This window comes from Pan paniscus, chromosome 19 (genome assembly GCF_029289425.2).
Source record: "Pan paniscus chromosome 19, NHGRI_mPanPan1-v2.0_pri, whole genome shotgun sequence".
Lineage (NCBI taxonomy): Eukaryota > Metazoa > Chordata > Mammalia > Primates > Hominidae > Pan > Pan paniscus.
This window is the reverse complement of record NC_073268.2, coordinates 11811863-11831088: the sequence shown is the minus strand read 5'-3', so window position 1 is coordinate 11831088 and position 19226 is coordinate 11811863. Positions and strand designations below refer to the sequence as shown.

The 19226-nt window shown below is 44.0% G+C and overlaps 1 protein-coding gene across 8 annotated transcripts in view; it reads left to right on the top strand.

The window, feature by feature from the left end:
• ANKFY1 (ankyrin repeat and FYVE domain containing 1) overlaps nucleotides 1-19226 on the top strand; it is a 98078-nt gene that overhangs the window by 46555 nt on the left and 32297 nt on the right. For all 8 annotated transcript variants that reach the window (XR_010110606.1, XR_010110605.1, XM_008962580.6 and 5 more), the window contains 4 exons: nucleotides 6800-6923; nucleotides 8673-8822; nucleotides 10218-10383; nucleotides 18890-19094. Coding sequence is in view for 6 of the 8 variants with exons in the window: in XM_008962580.6 (XP_008960828.1) it covers nucleotides 6800-6923; nucleotides 8673-8822; nucleotides 10218-10383; nucleotides 18890-19094 (645 nt within the window). In the remaining 2 variants the exon portion in view is untranslated. The remainder of the gene's footprint in view (nucleotides 1-6799; nucleotides 6924-8672; nucleotides 8823-10217; nucleotides 10384-18889; nucleotides 19095-19226) is intronic.

Here is a 19226-nt window from a genome sequence, read left to right as displayed (position 1 = left end):
AAGTTGGCATTTTAGAACAACAGAAAACAAAACGTTCACTAAATAATGTCAGACGAGATGTCTGGGAGCGTCTGTCTATTGGAGCTGTGGCTCTTGGTAATCAGCTTGGTGATGGAGTGGCTTTTTACAGCATTTAGTGATCTTTGTATTCCCTTGGGTGCATAAAGGAATGGGTTTTCTCCTGGGTGAGTGAAGGGATGGTTTCAGTCATCAGGAGGCACTCCACCTGTTGCTGTGTTTTCCCTAGAGAGACTTTGCTGCCTAGAGCTGCTTGCTGTTGTCACGAGCTGGTGTTTTCCCAGGAGGGCTCACTGTGCCCCATATGAAATCAGTGGACGGCTTACTCCTGTCTGTTATTGATGTGGGTTTGAGTGCATTTTAATATCTAAATCCTATAAATAAAAAACAAAAGCAGGTCCACAATCTATAGGTGCATACAGCATTAGGCTATTAGCAAAGCTGATTTGATTATTGAGGCCATTCAGTTAACTGTTTCTTTCATTTGTTTGTTAGTTTGTTTTGGTGAGGAGTTTTGGTGAGAGTGAAATGAGACTGATTTTAATTAGACTGAGTATGATTTATGTCTTTATATGTTTTCCAGACTTCCTGAGCTTTCTCCTGTTGACCTTGTCAAACTTGCTTATGTAAATTAAATTGCTTTTGTAAAAATGTCTTGGGGTTGGAGTAGTTGAGATAACTGTAATCTGTGTAATGGATTCTTTAATTAAACTGTTTGTTGTTTGTTGACCGAGTAGGCTTCATAACTGTCAACATTACCAGATGCTTAATTTTGTATTGTTAGATATGAGTATCGAGTTATTATCTGTCATGGCTTTCTTAAGAGCTGGAGTGGAAGACACCAGGAGTGGAGTCAAGGGTTGGCTTTTAAAGGGTCACAGAGTGCCCCCTGCTGTCCTTGGAAGGAATTACATGCTTGAGATAATGAAAGGGTGCTAGCGACGGGTGCGGTTCAGTGTGAAGCAGCCGTTGCTCTTTTTGTAATGTGGGGATCTCGCCGGTTTTGGGATGCTAGCACTGATTTAATGAAAAGGAAGTTTTTATAGTAAGCATCAGGAAAATCTTTTCTTTTTTTTTCTACCATGGAGGGCACACTGAAGAAAATACTCTTAATTTTTTTTTTTTTTTTTAGAAGACAGCCTCACTGTGTCACCTAGGCTGGAGTGCAATGGTGCAGTCTGGGCTCGCTGCAAATTCCGCCTCCAGGTTCAAGCGATTCTCCTGCCTCAGCCTCCTGAGTAGCTGGGATTACGGGTGCACGCCACCACGCCCGGCTAATTTTTATATTTTTAGTAGAGACGGGGTTTTGCCATGTTGGCCAGTTGAACTCCTGACCTCAAGTGATCCTTCTGCCTCGGCCTCCCAAAGTGCTGGGATTACAGGCGTGAACCACTGTACCTGGCTGTTTTAATTTTTTGTTTTTTGAGACAGAGTTTCACTCTTATCACCCTGGCTGGAGTGCAATGGCACAATCTTGGCTCACTGCAACCTCCACCTCCCGATTCAAGCTATTCTCCTGCCTCAGCCTCCTGAGTAGCTGGGATTACAGACGACTGCCACCACGCCCAGCTAATTTTTGTATTTTTAGTAGAGACGGGGTTTTGCCATGTTGGCCAGGTTAGTCTCAAACTCCTAGCCTCAGGTGATCCGCCCGCCTCAGCCTCCCAAGGTGCTGGGATTACAGGCGTGACCTACTGTGCCTGGCTAATGTTTTTAAAGAGATAATTAATGTATACTAAAAAAAGACAGTTAATCTTTTTCTCCTTACAAAAGTATAATACATGTTCGGTGTATGATATTTGGAGGATACAGAATGATATAAAGAAAAAAGTCATTTGTAACTAAATCATTGTTTACCTTCTGTCATTTTTCTTTTCAATAATTTTTTTTTTCCCACATCCACTCAAGAGTGATATGAAAACTATACAGCAGTTTGTGGGACGTTTAAATATATGCTTGATGTTATACTTTAAAAGTCACCAACATGGTGAAACCCCGTCTCTACTAAAAATACAAAAAAATTAGCCAGGCGTGGTGGCGGGCACCTGTAATCCCAGCTACTTAGGAGGCTGAGGCAGGAGAATCACTTGAACCTGGGAGGTGGAGGTTGTGGTGAGCCTGGATTGAGCCTTGTTGCTCCAGCCTGGGCAACATGAGTGAAACTCCGTCTCAAAAAAAAAAAAAAAAAAAAAGGTTTATCGTTTTTGTATCTCTGTATCCTTTCTGTACTCTAAAGTTAAAAATAATAATTAAAAAATTCCCTTCGGGTGAAAGTTTGTCTGTCTTGCTATTTTCAAAGAGAATATAGGAACCGAGAATCTTAATTTCTAAATAAGATTACGTGTTCCTTGGTTGCGTAAATCATGTCAGTTACTATTTATAATCTATCCAAATGGCAAATGGCACTCTGGAGATCCTAGAATTGGTGACAGTGAAATGCCTGCCAGCTTTAATAAAAGATCTGCTTTCGTGAAACATATTTGAGTCCCTTGGTGCAATGTCATTTGACAGTGAAAAGGAGGAGAGTGGAATTTTCAGGTTCTCGGCAAATGCTGTAAAGGTGCTTTGTAAAGTGCTCTGCAAATGTGAGTTATTACTTCCTGAGATCATACTGTGTATTAGGCTGCCTGGTGTTAGGATGTTAGGAAGGCAGATTGAATATTAGTTGTAAAAATGGTAAAAGCTTCTGAAAGCTATCTGAAAAGAGGTTTTTTTTCTGCTGGAATGCTCTGATTTCATGGCTGAGGTTAGAGTGACTTTGTCAGACATTGCTGTGCTGTGCTACAGGTTTGGAGAAACCAATGGTACAGAAAACTGAGGCTTAGAAGTATAATGCTGTTGACTGGGTGTGATGGCTCACACCTGTAATCCCAGCACTTTGGGAGGCCGAGGCGGGTGGATCCTGAAGTCAGGAGATCGAGACCGTCCTGGCTAACATGGTGAAACCTCATCTTTACTAAAAATACAAAAAATTAGCTGGGCGTGGTGGCGGGCGCTTTTAGTCCCAGCTACACAGGAGGCAGAGGCAGGAGACAGGAGAATCACATGAACCTGGGAGGCGGAGGTTGCAGTGAGCCGAGATCGTACCACTGCACTCCAGCCTGGGCGACAAAGTAAGACTTCATCTTGAAAAAAAAAAGAAGAAATATAATGCTGTTGTATGTAACTTACATTCTTATTATTGTAACTTAACTTATTAATGTAACTTACTTAGATATTGTAACAACATGATTTTTAAAGTGCCCTGGGAGAGATGCTTCCTTACATCAAGTCAGTAATGTTAATTAAAAACAAAGCACCCAGTCTGCCATGGTGAAACCCCGTCCCTACTAATAATACAAAAATTAGCCGGTCGTGGTGGCGGGCGCCTATAATCCCAGCTACTCTGGAGGCTGAGGCGGGAGAATCACTTGAACCCAGGAGGCGGAGGTTGCAGTGAGCCGAGATCATGCCACTGCACTCCAGCCTGGGCGACAGAGCAAGACTCTGTCTCAAAAAAAAACCCAAAGCTTTGACAGATCTTAATGTAAAGCAGGTGCCTGCATTTACCGCTAAACAGAGAAATGACTCCAAGATTGTATTCTTGCTCCTAGCCTCTCCTTCGTGAGGTTTTGAAAGTGTGTTGTGAGGTGGGGTGCGGTGGCTCACGCCTGTAATCCCAGCGCTTTGGGAGGCTGAGGTGGGTGGGTCATGAGGTCAGAAGATCGAGACCATCCTGGCTAACATGGGGAAACCCCGTCTCTACTAAAAAAAAAAAAAATACAAAAATTAGCTGGGTGTGGCAGCACGTGCCTGTAATCCCAGCTATTCGGGAGGCTGAGGCAGGAGAATCACTTGAACCTGGGAGGCGGAGGTTGCAGCGAGCCAAGATCATGTCACTGCACTCTAGCCTGGCGACAAAGCTAGACTCCGTCTCAAAAAAAAAAAAAAAAGTGTGTTCTGCATTCTGCCCAGGTCTTTCTCATGACCTTCCTTCTTTCTTCTGCCATCACCCATTCCCATGGTCTTTTTCTGCGTCTGTTACCTAAAGCCCATCTGTTAAGATTGGGAATTATCTGCTAGCTAGTTATGGTTAACAGTACTGAAATCCACTAATGTGGATTATTAAAATTAAGTGATTTCCTTTTGTGATTTTTCCTTAGTAAAGGAATTTCAGGTTTTAGAGACGAGAATGGCTAGGAGAGGGACCTCAAACTTCCGAGCATATTTACTACATACCTCAAGCTGTGCTGAGTGTAACTAGTTCTCCTCCATCTTGACAAACACACAAGTATTCCTCAAATATCTGAAGTAGAGTAACATCTTTATTTTACAGAGGAGGAGAGAGGGGCACAGAGAGCTCAAGTAATTTGGCCCCTAAAATTTAATGGGTCTCCACTCAGGTCTTTTTTACCTCATTGTTTATCTTGCCCTGTCCACCACATTCTGCCTTTGTGGTTAGAAAAGAGTTTTGGTGGAGGCTGCTGGCAGGGAAAACAATGGTGGATGTCAGGAAATCTCGTGAAACCATACGTGAAACCATACTAGTCGTCTGTGACTGCCCTTGGAGGTGAACCTGATTTGGAGGGAGCAGTGGAGGCGAGGGAGGTGAAGGGCTGTTCCCTGGCCACCTTTTCCCCATGGGCCTGGTCTCATGGGAGACTCCCTAAGGCTTCCAGGAATTCTGGCATAGAGGAAGTGTGGTCTTTCCAATGCCATATCTTCCAGACTACAATGTGGTCCTGCTTTTGCTACCAGAGACCTATTTGCCTGCCTTCAGCTCTCTCTTCTCTGATGTAGTTGATGTTTTTTTTGTTTGTTTGTTTTTTGTTTGTTTGTTTTTTTGAGACAGAGTCTCTGTCTGTCATCTAGGCAGGCGTACAGTGGTGTGATCACGGCTCACCGCAGCCTTGAACTCCTGGGCTCTTACCGCAGCCTTGAACTCCTGGGCTCTTACCGCAGCCTTGAACTCCTGGGCTCTTACTTCAGCCTCCTGAGTAGCTGGGACTACAGGCACATGCTACCATGCCTGCCTAATTTCTCAATTGTTTTGGTAGAGACAGGGTCTTGCTGTGTTGCCCAGGCTGGTCTTGAACTCGTGGCCACAAGTACTCCTCCTGCCTTGGCCTCCCAGAGTGCTGGGATTACAGGTGTGAGCCTTTGCACCTGGCCGTGTTTCCTTATTAATGATTCTGAAAGAGTCTTGTTTTTATTATTATGCGGCTTTATGAGGACATCCATTGTAGCCAGTTTTTCTCTATTTTGGTGTACTGTGGTTTTGTTGTTATAGTAGAAATCTGATTTTTTTGGTGTGGGGGGTGTACTATGATTTGGCTATTTTTTCTAATTTTTTTTTTTTTTTTGAGACGAGTCTTGCTCTGTCACCCAGGCTTGAGTGCAGTGGCACCGTCTCAGCTCACTGCAACCTCTGCCTCCCGGGTTCAAGTGATTCTTGTGCCTCAGCCTCCCCATTATCTGGGACTACAGGCACACCCAGCTAATTTGCTTTTGTATTTGTAGTAAAGACGGGGTTTCGCTATGTTGCCCAGGCTGGTCACGACCTCCTGAGCTCAGGCAATCTGCCCGCCTCGGCTTCTGAAAGTGCTAGGATTATAGGTGTGAGCCACCACACCTGGCTGATTTGGCTGTTTTTTTCAAAACATTATAGATATTTTAGGTGAGTTTTTTCTTTTTTCTTTTTTTCTTTTTATTTTTTTGTTGTTGTTGTTGATGGAGTCTCACTCCGCTGCCCAGGCTGGAGTGCAGTGGCGTAATCTTGGCTCACTGCAATCTCCGCCTCCTGGGTTCAAGCAATTCTCCTGTCTCAGCCTCCTGAGTAGCTGGGACTACAGGCACCTGCCACCATGCCCGGCTAATTTTTGTATTTTTAGTAGAGACAGGGTTTCACCTTGTTGGTAAGGCTGGTCTCGAGCTCCTGACCTCAGTTGATCCTAGGTGGGGCTTTTAAAATACAGCTTTATTGAGTTATAATTCACATATCATACACATTCATCTTATAGGAGAGCTTTTTTTTTTTTTTTGCGACATAGTTTTGCCTTTGTTGCCCAGGCCGGAGTGCAATGGCATGATCTCAGCTCACTGCAACCTCCGCCTCCCGGGTTCAAGCGATTCTCCTGCCTCAGCCTCCCGAGTAGCTTGGATTACAGGCATGTGCCACCACAGCCTGCTAATTTTGTATTTTTAGTAGAGATGGGGTTCCTCCATGTTGGCCAGGCTGGTCTCGAACTCCCGACCTCAGGTGATCCACCCACCTCGGCCTCCCAAAGTGCTGGGATTACAGGCGTGAGCCACTGCACCCAGCCGGGAGAGCTTTTAAGGAGGTGTTAATTATTGAGCATAGAGCCTCGTATTTGAAACTATTTCTAAGACACACTGTTTGCATCATGCAGTTGTGGGAACTAGAGTGGTGTTCCACACAGTTAAATTTTCTTTGAAGGACAGAGGTTGATCCATTTTGTGCTTGATTCGACAATTACCTGTCTGTGTGATCAGCGGGTGTCATATGCGTGCTGTTAAGGCAGTTGGGGTATTATGCTTAATCAGTTTATTTGCATGTTATTTTGATTCTGACCAGAATGGAGCAATGAAATATTATAATGAAATTCTAGTACTTTTTAAATATGGGAGACCAACTGTAATTTATTCATAACCCTTTGCTTAACCTTATCCCATAGTGTTATTAATAGGACATAGCCAGCCAGTACAAAGATGATCGCTTTGGTTTGTTCGTTTGTGAATTATTTGTCCAGTAATACTCCTCATGATGAATACTCTCTTACAGATGTGAGAAGGGTGTTATGTCTCTAGTGAATGTCAGGAACTGTATTCGCTTCTACCAGACGGCAGAGGAGCTGAATGCCAGCACACTGATGAACTACTGTGCAGAAATTATTGCAAGTCATTGGGTGAGTGAGGTTGAGGGTGTCGACAAAGCACTCTAGCTGGCAGTCAGGAGACCGCTGCTGGGGACGTAGTTCCATGGAAAGTGACCTCTCTGGCACCTGGTTTTCTCTTGTTACACAATTGAAGAATAAATAGTTTGATTAGATGATCTATGAGACTCTTTTCAACTCAAATTCTGGTAGTTCTGTGATTTCAGAGCCAAAGGACAAAAGATAGCTCAGGTCTGGCCAGGCGCGGTGGCTCACACCTGCAATTCCAGCACTTTGGGAGGCCCAGGCGGGCAGACCACTTGAGGTCAGGAGTTCGAGACCAACCTGGCCAACATGGTGAAACCCCATCTCTACTAAAAATACAAAAATTTGCTGGGCTCAGTGGTACGTGCCTGTAGTCCCAGCTACTCAGGAGACTGTGGCAGGAGAATCACATAAACCCGGGAGGCGGAGGTTGCGGTGAACTGAGATCGCGCCACTGCACTCCAGCCTGGGTGACAGAGCGAGACTCCGTCTCCCGCCCCCCGCCCCCCCCAAAAAAGATAGCTCAGGTCCAGAAACAGGCTTGGAAGCATCACCTGCCTTCACCCTCCATCTGCGGAAGCTGCTGCTGAGCTGCAGGAGTAGGGTGTGGCTCCACGGCCAGCAGGCCCTGCAGCTTCAGCAGCACAGTTTCAGAGCTTGCCCTTGCTCTCCTAATCAGGCGGAGAGCATCTTTCAGTTTAGATTTCCCTTTCATAGGTTGTTTCATCATAAAGAACAGTGTTTACATTTTTTTTTTTTTGAGACTGAGTTTCGCTCTTGTTGCCCAGGCTGGAGTGCAATGGCACGGTCTCGGATCCCTGCAACCTCCTCCTCCCAGGTTCAAGCGATTCTCCTGCCTTGGCCTCCTGAGTAGCTGGGATTACCGGCATGCAGCACCACGCCTGGCTAATTTTGTATTTTTAGTAGAGACGGGGGTTTCTCCACATTGGTCAGGCTGGTCTCAAACTCCCAACCTCAGGTGATCGATCCGCCCACCTCGGCCTCCCAAAGTGCTGGGAGTACAGGCGTGAGCCACTGGGCCTGGCCAGTGTTTACATTTTGTTGTTGTTGTTTGCAGTTTTAGAAAATTAGGGCTGGTGCTACGTTTTGCAAATTAGTTGCTGCGAATTGTTTGGTATTCAACAACACTGTGGGAAAAGCCTTAGAGTTTCAGAAAAGGCGGCTAGAGAACTGGATTTTAAGGCATTGAAACAGGATTGGTAACCTTTCTTTTAAAATAGGCAGAAATATAGAGATCTGCAATAATAGGGACCAGCTGCGACTCAGTGGAGTGACTTGTTTGTGGAAGTTGGAATTGATTTTGTAACTGCCATCTTTCAGGGGGTGGGAGGAGGACTCCCTGCTCTCATGTGAGGCTCCCTTGGGGCGCATTCCTGTTGGAGGTATGTGTGGCTGGTGTTTTGCCACCTCACTGGGAGGCACAGTAATGCTGGAGGAGAGTGAGGCTCGGAACGTCAGCCTTCTGGTTCCCCAGCCATTTAAGGACTGTCTGAACTTGAGCAAGTTATCTAATCTCTTCATGCCGTAATATTTTCTTCTGTAAAATGGGGATGTTCAAGTACTTACCTCATTGGGTTCTGGGGAGAAATAAATGAGTTGGGAAAGGTTAAGCCCTTAAAGAAGGGCCTGACTGATGCATTTGAAGGGCTTGCTAAATGGTGGTTGTGTTCATTGCCTTGTGTCTGTTCTGCTTTTCACTGTGTTGTGAATTCTCAGGACGACCTGAGGAAGGAGGATTTCAGCAGCATGAGCGCTCAGTTGTTATACAAAATGATCAAATCCAAGACGGAGTACCCGCTACATAAAGCCATCAAAGTGGAGAGAGAAGACGTGGTTTTCCTGTATCTGATTGAAATGGATTCCCAGGTACTGTAGCTGCCTTTTCCATTCTTCATTTCCCGAAACTCTAATGCACTTGTCTTTCTCCGTGGTACTTCTCACTTCCTTCTGAGCCATGACTGGCACAGTCTTTAACGTACGGATTTCTACTAAATAGTTTCTTCAAGGCAATCTGAGCTTTTTCTAACATGTTTCTCAAAATTCTTCCAGCCTTAGCCCATTGCCCAATTTAAAAACCTCTTAAATGCTTTTAGGTAGTTTTTTTTTTTTTTTAAACGCTTCTTAACTTTTAGGTGCCAAAATCTGTGTTAGTTTACTTTTGCTGCTATAATAAATTACCATAAACTTAATGGCTTAAAACAACACAAATGTATTGCCTTACAGTTTCATAGGTTGGAAGTCTAGGACAGGAATCACTGGCCCAAAATCAAGATGTCAGCAGGCTGTGCTTCTTTCCAGAGACTCAAGAGGAGAATCCGTTTCCTGCTTATTTGGATTTTTGGCAGAATTCAGATTCTTGCACTTACAGGATCGAGGTCCCCATTTTCTTGCTGGCTGTCAGCCGGGGGCCATTCCCACCTTCTAGAGCCCTCCACACATTCCTTAGCTCATAGCCCCCGGCTTTTGTCTTAAAAGCCAGCAGTGGTGGGTCAGGTGCTTCTCATGTCACATCTCTCTGACTTACTCTTCTGGTTCCCTTTTTCACTTTGAAGGACTTGTGTGGTTAGATAGATCGGGCCCTCTGTGGTTAGATGGGTCGGGCCCTCTGTGGTTAGATAGATCAGGCTCTCTGTGGTTAGATAGGTCGGGCCTCCTGGATAATCTGGGATACTGTCCCCATCACAAGGTCCTTAATCACATCCTCAAAGTGCCTTTTGCCATGTAACGTGGTATGTTTATAGGTTCTGGGGATTAGGACATGTCCGTCTTTGGGGGGGCGATAATTCTGCCCACCATATGACCTTGAAAGAAATGTAATGGCTCTTGACAGATGGGAGCGAAGTATGTTTTATCCCGGGTGTCCAGTGTATGGGGAGACATTAAACTGCTGAAGAATGAAATAGGAACGCCACTGCCTTTCATGAAAACATTAGCTGTTCACCGTAAAACTCTCTGAGCCTCTGCCTGGCACTCGTGCCCCACAGCACTCTGTCCACATTTTCCTGGTGGCCCTTAATCATCTCCCACATTGTTTATGTTGGCTATGTGATCCCCATTAATTCTGTACTCCCTGAAGACATGTACCCTGAGGAAGCCTGATAGAAGTTTGTGAATAAAGTTGAATTTGGGGAGTAAGCAGTGTTGGAGCACTTAAATTTGACATTTGTATAAGAGATGATATTTAAGGGTCAAGGTGGGAGAAATTAAAATAGGTCGTATTCTCTACTCACTGGGCGCTAATTTACAAACTTGTTTGTGTAGCTCCCTGGGAAGCTGAATGAAGCGGATCATAACGGAGATCTGGCATTAGATCTAGCCCTTTCACGACAACTGGAGAGTATTGCCACCACGCTGGTTACTCACAAAGCTGATGTGGACATGGTGGACAAGAGTGGCTGGAGCTTGTTACACAAAGGAATCCAAAGAGGTAGGAAGAAGTGTGTATTTTTCCCTGCAGGCAATTTTATTTTTATCCGAGTAATTTTTGAAGACTTTCTGACCTTGTTCCCAAAATTCTCAAAGGCTTCTGTAGTCTGTACTCACAGGCTACATGACCTAGAATTTGATCATTGGGTCAGAGGAAGCACTCAAGAGCTGTTGCCTATGCCGTGTTAGTTTGGCCATTCACCGTGCCAACAGGGCCCCAGGAAGAAAGGCTACAAAGATGGTACTTGTGTGAAGAAGTACCTTTTACTTGTAAGCACTTGATATGTTTGCTTGTTCAATGGATGGCTTTCTCCAGGAATTGTGCTAGGAAGGTTTTGCTTTTGTATTCTACCACAGATACAAGGATAGTAGCAAAACCATAAACCTTGAAACATGTTCTTAGCTTCAGGGTTTTCACTTTAACAGGCTAGGCCTCTATTATGATAAATTGATAGAGTTTCATTTTGTTCTAGCAGAGTTATTTGAAATTGTAGCTATATTTTGAATGCATTGTTAGTAGTTGGAAGAATACAGTAATGATAGACTTGAGAACAAAACATTTAAATCTTTTTTTTTTTTTTTTTTTTTTTTTGAGACGGAGTCTTGCTCTGTCGCCCAGGCTGGAGTGCAGTGGTGCGATCTCGGCTCACTGCAAGCTCCGCCTCCTGGGTTCATGCCATTCTCCTGCCTCAGCCTCCCCAATAGCTGGGACTACAGGTGCCCACCACCACGCCCAGCTAATTTTTTGTATTTTTAGTGGAGACGGGGTGTCACCGTGTTAGCCAGGATGGTCTCGATCTCCTGACCTGGTGATTTGCCTGCCTCGGCCTCCCAAAGTGCTGGGATTAGAGGCGTGAGCCACCGCATCCGCCCAAAACATTTTAATCTTAATGAATTAACTTGTCAAAGGAAAAAAAATACTAGGTTTTTGTTTGTTTTTTCCATAGTCTTACTAATTCATGAGTCCCAAATGGATCCGGGCTGACTGTGCTTTGCAATGGTCATCTTAGACAGAGTGAAATCTGTATAGAGGTAGAGTTCCAGCGAGAAATGAAAGCTTTCCAAAGTGTCAAAGCGTTGGTTTTGTGGAGGGATGGTTGACTTGATTGAAGTGCATTGCCATGGCCACTTTTTTTTTACTTACACGTAGACATCAAAGAGAGAATCTACTTGTTTCGTTCCATCTTAATCATCTGTATTTTCCCCTTTTGATGACGCGTTGTTATACCATTATTGTCTATGCTACATTTTTGCCGTTCACAAATTGCTCCTAGTTGGTGGAATGTAGTTACATCAAGATGTGGTCCTGTGCCAGCTTTGTCCTTTTTGGGCCAAGGTTTTAATACAAGTATCCTTATAAGCCATGTGCTGGAGTGCTGAGCTTGCTGGCTGGTAGAGAGGAAAATTTTGCTCATCACTGGGTAGGAAATCCTTCGAGTATGTCAGTGTCAAGAGCAGATGCATCTTCCTCAAGCACCGTTATGTGATGTGCAAAGCCAGCGGGTGCTTAGCACTGAGTGTGATTCAGTGGGGAAATCTCCACCACATAGGGAATGATTCTTTCCCACACTGTTTCGTGTCTGAGATGTTTATTTTGGAAACAGATACCCTGTTACTAAAAAAAAAAAAAATCTGAGAATTTTGTTTCTTTCCTCCCAGGGAGTTAATTCTTTATGTTTGATGATAAATCATCTTTGAGTTATTAAATATTTTGGTGATTGCTTAGCTACAAGAATTGCCAAGAATTAGTGATACATTTTTGATGTTTATTTTCAGATGATTTAATCTTCCACTCTGAGTTTATTAATTGCTTGCAAGTATGTGGATTACAGCGTGGGTATAATAAACTTGATTTTGCTAACTTTAGAGAGTGTTGCATATTATGGTAGACAGAGCACTGGCTTTATGAAGCTGGTATTTACCAAGGTTTGAATCTGAGCTCATCTGTTTACTCTGTGGCCTTGGACAAGTCACATTCTACGTCTTCCTTATCCATAAAGTGGGAATTACTTTTGCTTTATTGGTTTGTTCAGAGAATGCGAGGCAATGTTAGTAGTATACCCAGCAGTGATTACCAGGGGAATGGCGGGGTCAACCCTGCCATTCATCCCTTGCGCCTGCGTTGGAAATGCCATAACCAGGTCCAGTTCCTGTAGGAGTTTTTTTCACTTTAACTGTTAAGAGTGAAAGTCTTTAATATATGAGATTTCGGTTTAGTCTGAGCACACATTAGAATCTGTCAACAAAATAGTCAGTGATCATCCTAATAACCAAGTGTAGCAGTCATTTTATCTAAAGAGTGGAACAGGCAGGCAGTGTCTCGGGGGGAGTCCACAGGGGGCACATGTTTGGCCAGAGGGATGCCATCTCCTTGGATTAGCCTGATCTGAGCAAGAAGATGAGTCTTCACTTTATAAAAACAGTTCTTCCTGAACTTTTTTACCTTAATAACCAACATCAGTCGGTGGGTTTCTTTTTTCTTTCTTTCTTTCTTTTCTTTTTTTTTTTTTTTTTTTGTTGTTGTTGAGACAGAGTTTTGCTCCTGTCGCCCAGGCTGGAGTGCAATGGCTCAGTCTCGGCTCACTGCAACCTCTGCCTCCCAGGTTCAAGCGATTCTCCTGCCTCGGCCTCCTGAGTAGCTGGGACTACAGGCACCTGCCACCACGCCCGGCTAATTTTGTATTTTTAGTAGAGACTGGGTGTCTCCATGTTGGTCAGGCTGGTCTTGAACTCCCAACCTTAGGTGATCCGCCCGCCTCGGCCTCCCACAGTGCTGGGATCACAGGCGTGAGCCGCCGCGCCCGGCCGATGAGTTTCTTCAGCAGGATGTTCCTGTTATTTTTAGTAAATTTGAAAATGATGCCACCAACTGGAGCAGCATGAAATATGGTTTGTATTAATTGAATAATGAAGGTTACTGGCTGAATAAAACCATCAAGAAGCTGCATTGAAAGAAATATTGTATATGGATTTTTTTAGTGTGAAGTTTTTTGTTAGGAATATTTTTATGTGGACGGATTGTAATAGTCATGCCTCATTTACCTGGCAGTGTCAGTGAATGAGGTGATGAAGTAACTGAAACTTTTAAGCACCAGCTTTTATTTTAACTGTTTCCGATGATTTGAAATCTTTCTAAAATGTGTTAACCATTTTCTTATTGACAGAAACCTTATAAACGGTGCTTGTGACATTTTCTGTTCCCTCCCTTTGTTCTGCTCTTCTGATATCAGTTGTCCTTTTCCTTTATGTACCCTCTGGGCTGACTTTCTTTTAATGTAAAACTTTATTAATTTTCTATTTCTAGTAATTTCTAAATAGCTTCTTTGTGTGGGGTGAATATATATATATGTATATGATTATAAGTAAAAAGAACTTTATATTTGGATCTTATTAATAAAGTAAATCTGATCCAAAGTCTATAATTCTTCTAAGAGGACTTAAGGATTTAAGATATAAAATTTTTTTTTTATCATGCTATCCATCTGAATCCAGTCATTCATAGGTTTTCATATACCTGTGCAGTATTGCCCAGTTTATCTTCTGTATGTTTGGTGTATTATACATTTTTCATTAACCTATCTTTTCTTAGCTTTACTGTGTATTTACCTCTCTTTTTTTTTTTAAGACACAGTCTTGCTCTGTCACCCAGGCTGCAGTGCAGTGCTGCAATCTCGACTCACTGCAACCTCCGCCTCCTGGGTTCAAGCGATTCTCCTGCCTCAGCCTCCCTAGTAGCTGGGATTACAGGCACGTGCCACTACGCTTGGCTAATTTTTGTATTTTTGTAGCGATTGGGTTTGCCATGTTGGCCAGGCTGGTCTCAAACCCCTGGCCTCAAGTGAACTGCCCGCCTCGGCCTCCCAAAGTGCTGGGATTACAGTCAGGAGCCGCTGCGCCCGGCCACTATGTATTTGTGTCTTAGTTTGGAATATATTGTAAGCTTAAAGGTAATGAAACTACATTACCCCTTCTCCCCTGAGTATCTCATATTTTGGACTTTTCATTAAGGCCCTTTGTCCTAATAATTCTAAAGTTTCTTTCTACTCCCAGAATGTAAGTGGCCGTCTCTAGGATATTTAGTTGAATTGCTAATATATTGTTGTCTTTACGTATTTTTTCCTATACCAAATCCATGCGGAGTTTGCTCACGCTACAGAGTAGGACCCTCTGCGTATATGTATAAATGGATAGCAAAAGCCTGACCTAGCCTAGCCCCCTATATGCATGTTACCTGCTGCCTGCAGTGCTTTACTGCCTCTGTACTGTGAAGAAATCTAAGCTTTGATACTGGTAAAGATTGCAACCTTCTGCACCCCTTACCCCACCCAAAACGGGAGCAGAAGAATGAAAATATTTCAAGAGAAGGGACTTACTGGAAAATTGTTAAGTTACCTGAAGTCATGATTCATTCAAATAAGAGCCTTTCTGATAAAGTAGAACCCAATAGCCCTAACCAGTCAAATCCATTTTCTTCTCAAACATTTCCCCAGGGTCTGTTTTGTATAAGACAGTGTGAATACAAAAAAAAAAAAAAAAAAAATCAGACACAGGCCAATCTAGCATCTGAGGAGCGAGTCAGCATCTGAGGCCTCTTGTCTGCCCCAGTGCCAGAGCCCACATTCTCTAGCAAGATGGTCTCTTGGAAGAAAGCATAGAGCAGATGGGAAGTGTTGAAAAAGAGACAATCGGCCTGGGTGCAGTGGCTCACGCCTGTCATCCCAGCACTTTGGGTGGCCAAGGTGGGAGGATCACTTGCGGCCAGGAGTTTGAGTCCAGCCTGGGCAACATAGTGAGACCTCACCTCTACAAAAATCTTTTCAAATGAGCCAGGCAGGGTGGCATGCGCCTGTACCTGTACCCCTAGCTACTTGGGAGGCTGAGGCAGGAGGATTTCTTGAGGCTGGGAGGCTGAGGTTGCAGTGAGCCATGATGGTACCACTGCACTCCAGCTTGACCAACAGAGTGAGACCCTGTCTCAAAAACCAAAAACCAAAACAAAAGCAAATGATTTTCTAATTTCATACCTACTGAGAACCAGATGAAACCTGTATATTCAGATGAAAATGGGCACAGGAATACAGGCAACAGACCTGAGAGAGCTTTACCACTCCTGAAACCCCATTCTAGATATTCAGACTGTAGATATGTAGCCGAAGGAGATGAAATGGTATCGTAAGATATGAAAGGAAAACTTTGGAAGAGAGAGAAAATCATCGTCTCGAGTTGCGATTCAAAGGAGACTGCACTCAAAATTCTAACAATTAGGAACCGAAGCGTCCTGATGCAAAGACAAAAGCACATCCTATGGAAAGATCCATAAATTAAAGAAGTTCCAAGGCAGCTTCAACAATCTAGCATTCATCGCAAGGTCACCCACACATTTAAGGAATATAGTCAACTCTCATGGGACCAGCAAATCAAACTCTAGGACGTTGTTCTGCATGCTGGGGATCATCCAGCTGAAGAAGGATGTGATTTGCAAGAAATTCATCCTGTAGACCTTGGTGAAATGGAGACGGAATCTGCAGAAAGTACCTCTGAATCCCAGCTCTTGGGTTAACTTGCTATCACCCATCAGAGTCACACATGGGGACTTCAAGTTGCAAGTTGCAAATGATTTTGATTTGGAAGATGTTTAACTGAACCCTTGAAAGACTTTCCAGGCCAGGCGCCATGGCTCACGCCTGTAATCCCAACACTTTGGGAGGCTGAGGTGGGCGGATTGCTTGAGCCCAGGAGTTCAAGACCAGCTTGGGCAATGGTAGCAAAACCCACCTCTACCAAAAACACAAAAAAATTAGCCGGGTATGTTGGCGTGCACCTGTAGTCCCAGCTACTCGGGAGGCTGAGCTGGGAGGATCAACTGAGCCCTGGAAGTTGAGGCTGCAGTGAGCCGTGATGATGACACTGCACTTCAGCCTGGGTGACAGAGTGAGACCCTGTCTCAAAAAAAAAAAAAAAAAAAAAAAAAATCCCCAAAACCCAACTTTCCCGATATGAGCTCATTGGTGCCACCTGGAGGCTACTGAGAGCAATTGCTTTCACCCAGCAAGGCGTGATGCCCCAAGCCTTTGTAACAGGTTTCTGTTCTGTGTGTTATGACGCTTTGCTATTCTTGCCTTGTTTTCTTAAGAAACAAACATTTTATATATACATGGTGTTTGCGTGTTTTAAATGTTAAATATAACTAAATCCAAGAAAGACTGAACTTTTAATCTTACAACAAATTTAATTGCTTAATCCTTGTCATCCTCCAAGTTAACTTGACAAGTAACTTTAACTGGTTTTTCAGAAGTATTTTTTAACACTAAATGGCCACTTGTCAGATTGCTTAGTTCCGAGTTTAACCATGTATTTGTAGAACCAATCTAGAGTCAATTTCTCTTTACTAGTGTCTGACAAAATATTTTCACAAATGTATACCATTAACATTTTCATCTTAATTCTTGGCCTTTTGTCAACATGTCAAGGTAGTTTTTTTCACTCCTACAGAGCATAAATAGTCAAAGATGGTAAATGAAACTATTAAAATTAATGAATTTTGGCCAGACACAGTGGCTTATGCCTGTAATCCCGGCACTTTGGGAGGCTGAGACAGGTGGATCCCTTCAGCCCAGGGGTTGGAGACCAGCCTGGGCAACATGGTGAAACCCCATCTCTACTAAAAATATAAAAAATAAGCCAGGCATGGTGGCATGCGTGCCTGTAGTCTCAGCTATTCAGGAGACTGAGGTAGGAGAATCCCCTGAGCCAAGAAGTTGAGTCTGCAATGAGCCGTGATCGTGCCAGTGCACCAGCCTGGGTGGTGGGGGTGAGACTCTGTCTCAAAAAATAAGAAGAAGAATGGATTTTCTGTAAGTTACTCAGCCTTTGTTGAGTCAGGATCTCTCTCTCTCACCCAGGCTAGAGTGCAGTGGCACAGTCATAGCCCACTGCAGTCTCGAACTCTGGGGCTCAAGTGATCCTCCCACCTCATCCTCCTGAGTAGCTGGAACCACAGCTGTTGTCACCGCTCCTTGCTAAGTTTTTTTTGTAGAGATGGGGTCTCCCCATGTTGCCAGGCTGGTCTTGAACTCTTGGGCTCAAGTGATCCTCCCACCTCGGCCTTCCAAAGCCCTGGGATGTTATTCAGTCTTAATTTGATATCTGTAAATTGTCCTAGGTAGACTCTTATCTGTAATACTCCAAGAGGTAAGTCAATGGAAGGGATTTAGAAAGAAATTTTGTTTCCACAACAAGGTTATTTACCATGTGAAATTTTTGTAAATAGTAATGTGTACAGATACTCTGTTCAAATATTTCATTGTAAACTTCTTATTAAGTCAGTTATGTGTATATAATGAGATTACAAAACTAAAAAGAGGCCGGGCACGGTGGCTCACATCTGTAATCCCAGCATTTTGGGAGGCCGAGGCAGGTGGTTTGCCTGAGCTCAGGAGTTTGAGACCAGCCTGTACATCACAGTGAAACCCCGTCCCTACTAAAATACAAAAAATTAGCCAGGTGTGGTGGCACACGCCTATAGTCCCAGCTGCTTGGGAGGCTGAGACATGAGAATTGCTTGAATTTCGGAGGCGGAAGTTGCAGTGAGCTGAGATTGCGTCACGGCACTCCAGCCTGGGTGACAGAGCAAGGCTCTGTCTGAAAAAAAAAAATCTAAAAAGAAAATAAATTTTATAATAATAAAACAGACATGGGATTACTCTGAGTAGGAACGTGTATGCAAGTACAGCAGAAACAGACATGGGATTACTCTGAGTAGGAACCTGTATGCAAGTACAGCAGAATGGGGGTAGGTGTTGCTTAGTTAGGTACAAGCTGTGGTCAGGAAATAAGAAAGAAAGAGAAAGAGAGAGAGAAATTGTGTAGGGAGGGATCCTGGAAACCCTTTTGAGAGATGACCAAAAGAGGCCTTTGAAGAATAGAAGCCTAGTATTCTTTTTTTTTTTTTTTTTGAGACGGAGTTTTGCTCTTAATCCCCAGGCCGGAGTGCAATGGTGTGGTCTCAGCTCACTGCAACCTCCACCCCCTAGGTTCAAGCGAATCTCGTGCCTCAGCCTCCCAAGTAGCTGGGATTACAGGCATGCACCACCACGCCCGGCTAGTTTTGTATTTGTAGTAGAGACGGGGTTTTTCCCTGTTGGTCAGGCTGGTCTCGAACTCCCGACCCCAGGTGATCCGCCCACCTCGGCCTCCCAAAGTGTTGGGACGACAGGCATGAGCCACTGCGCCTGGCCCAGCCTAGTATTCTTAAACAGTGAAAGGATACTGAGGTGAGGAGGCAGGACAAGTGGTAACAGGTAACCAAAAATTGAGCAAAGCCTTTTGAATTCGTCTGTAACTCCAAGATCTCAATGAGTTTCCACTTACAGATGCCCCAAGAGGTTCCTTCAGACACATCTAGTTATCGCTCTCCTTTGTCTGCAGTCATTTTCTGCTGCCTCTTGAAGAAGCACTGGCCAGAATACTTTGCCCTGACACTGTTTCTTCTATTATTTCTTTTCAAGGAGATCTCTTTGCTGCCACTTTCCTCATTAAGAATGGGGCCTTGGTCAACGCTGCTACACTGGGTGCCCAGGAGACACCACTGCACCTTGTGGCCTTGTACAGTTCAAAGAAACACTCAGCAGATGTGATGTCTGAGATGGCGCAGATTGCAGAGGCCCTTCTGCAGGCTGGTGCCAACCCCAACATGCAGGACAGCAAGGGGAGGTAAGCTGGGGAGCAGACACTGTGCCCTTAGCACTGTTCTCAGAAGATATCTTACAGTAGCATGTAATTGGCATACGGGGAGTTCATGTTCTTTAGTTTGGCATTATTCAGTCTTATTTTCATTAAAGTCAC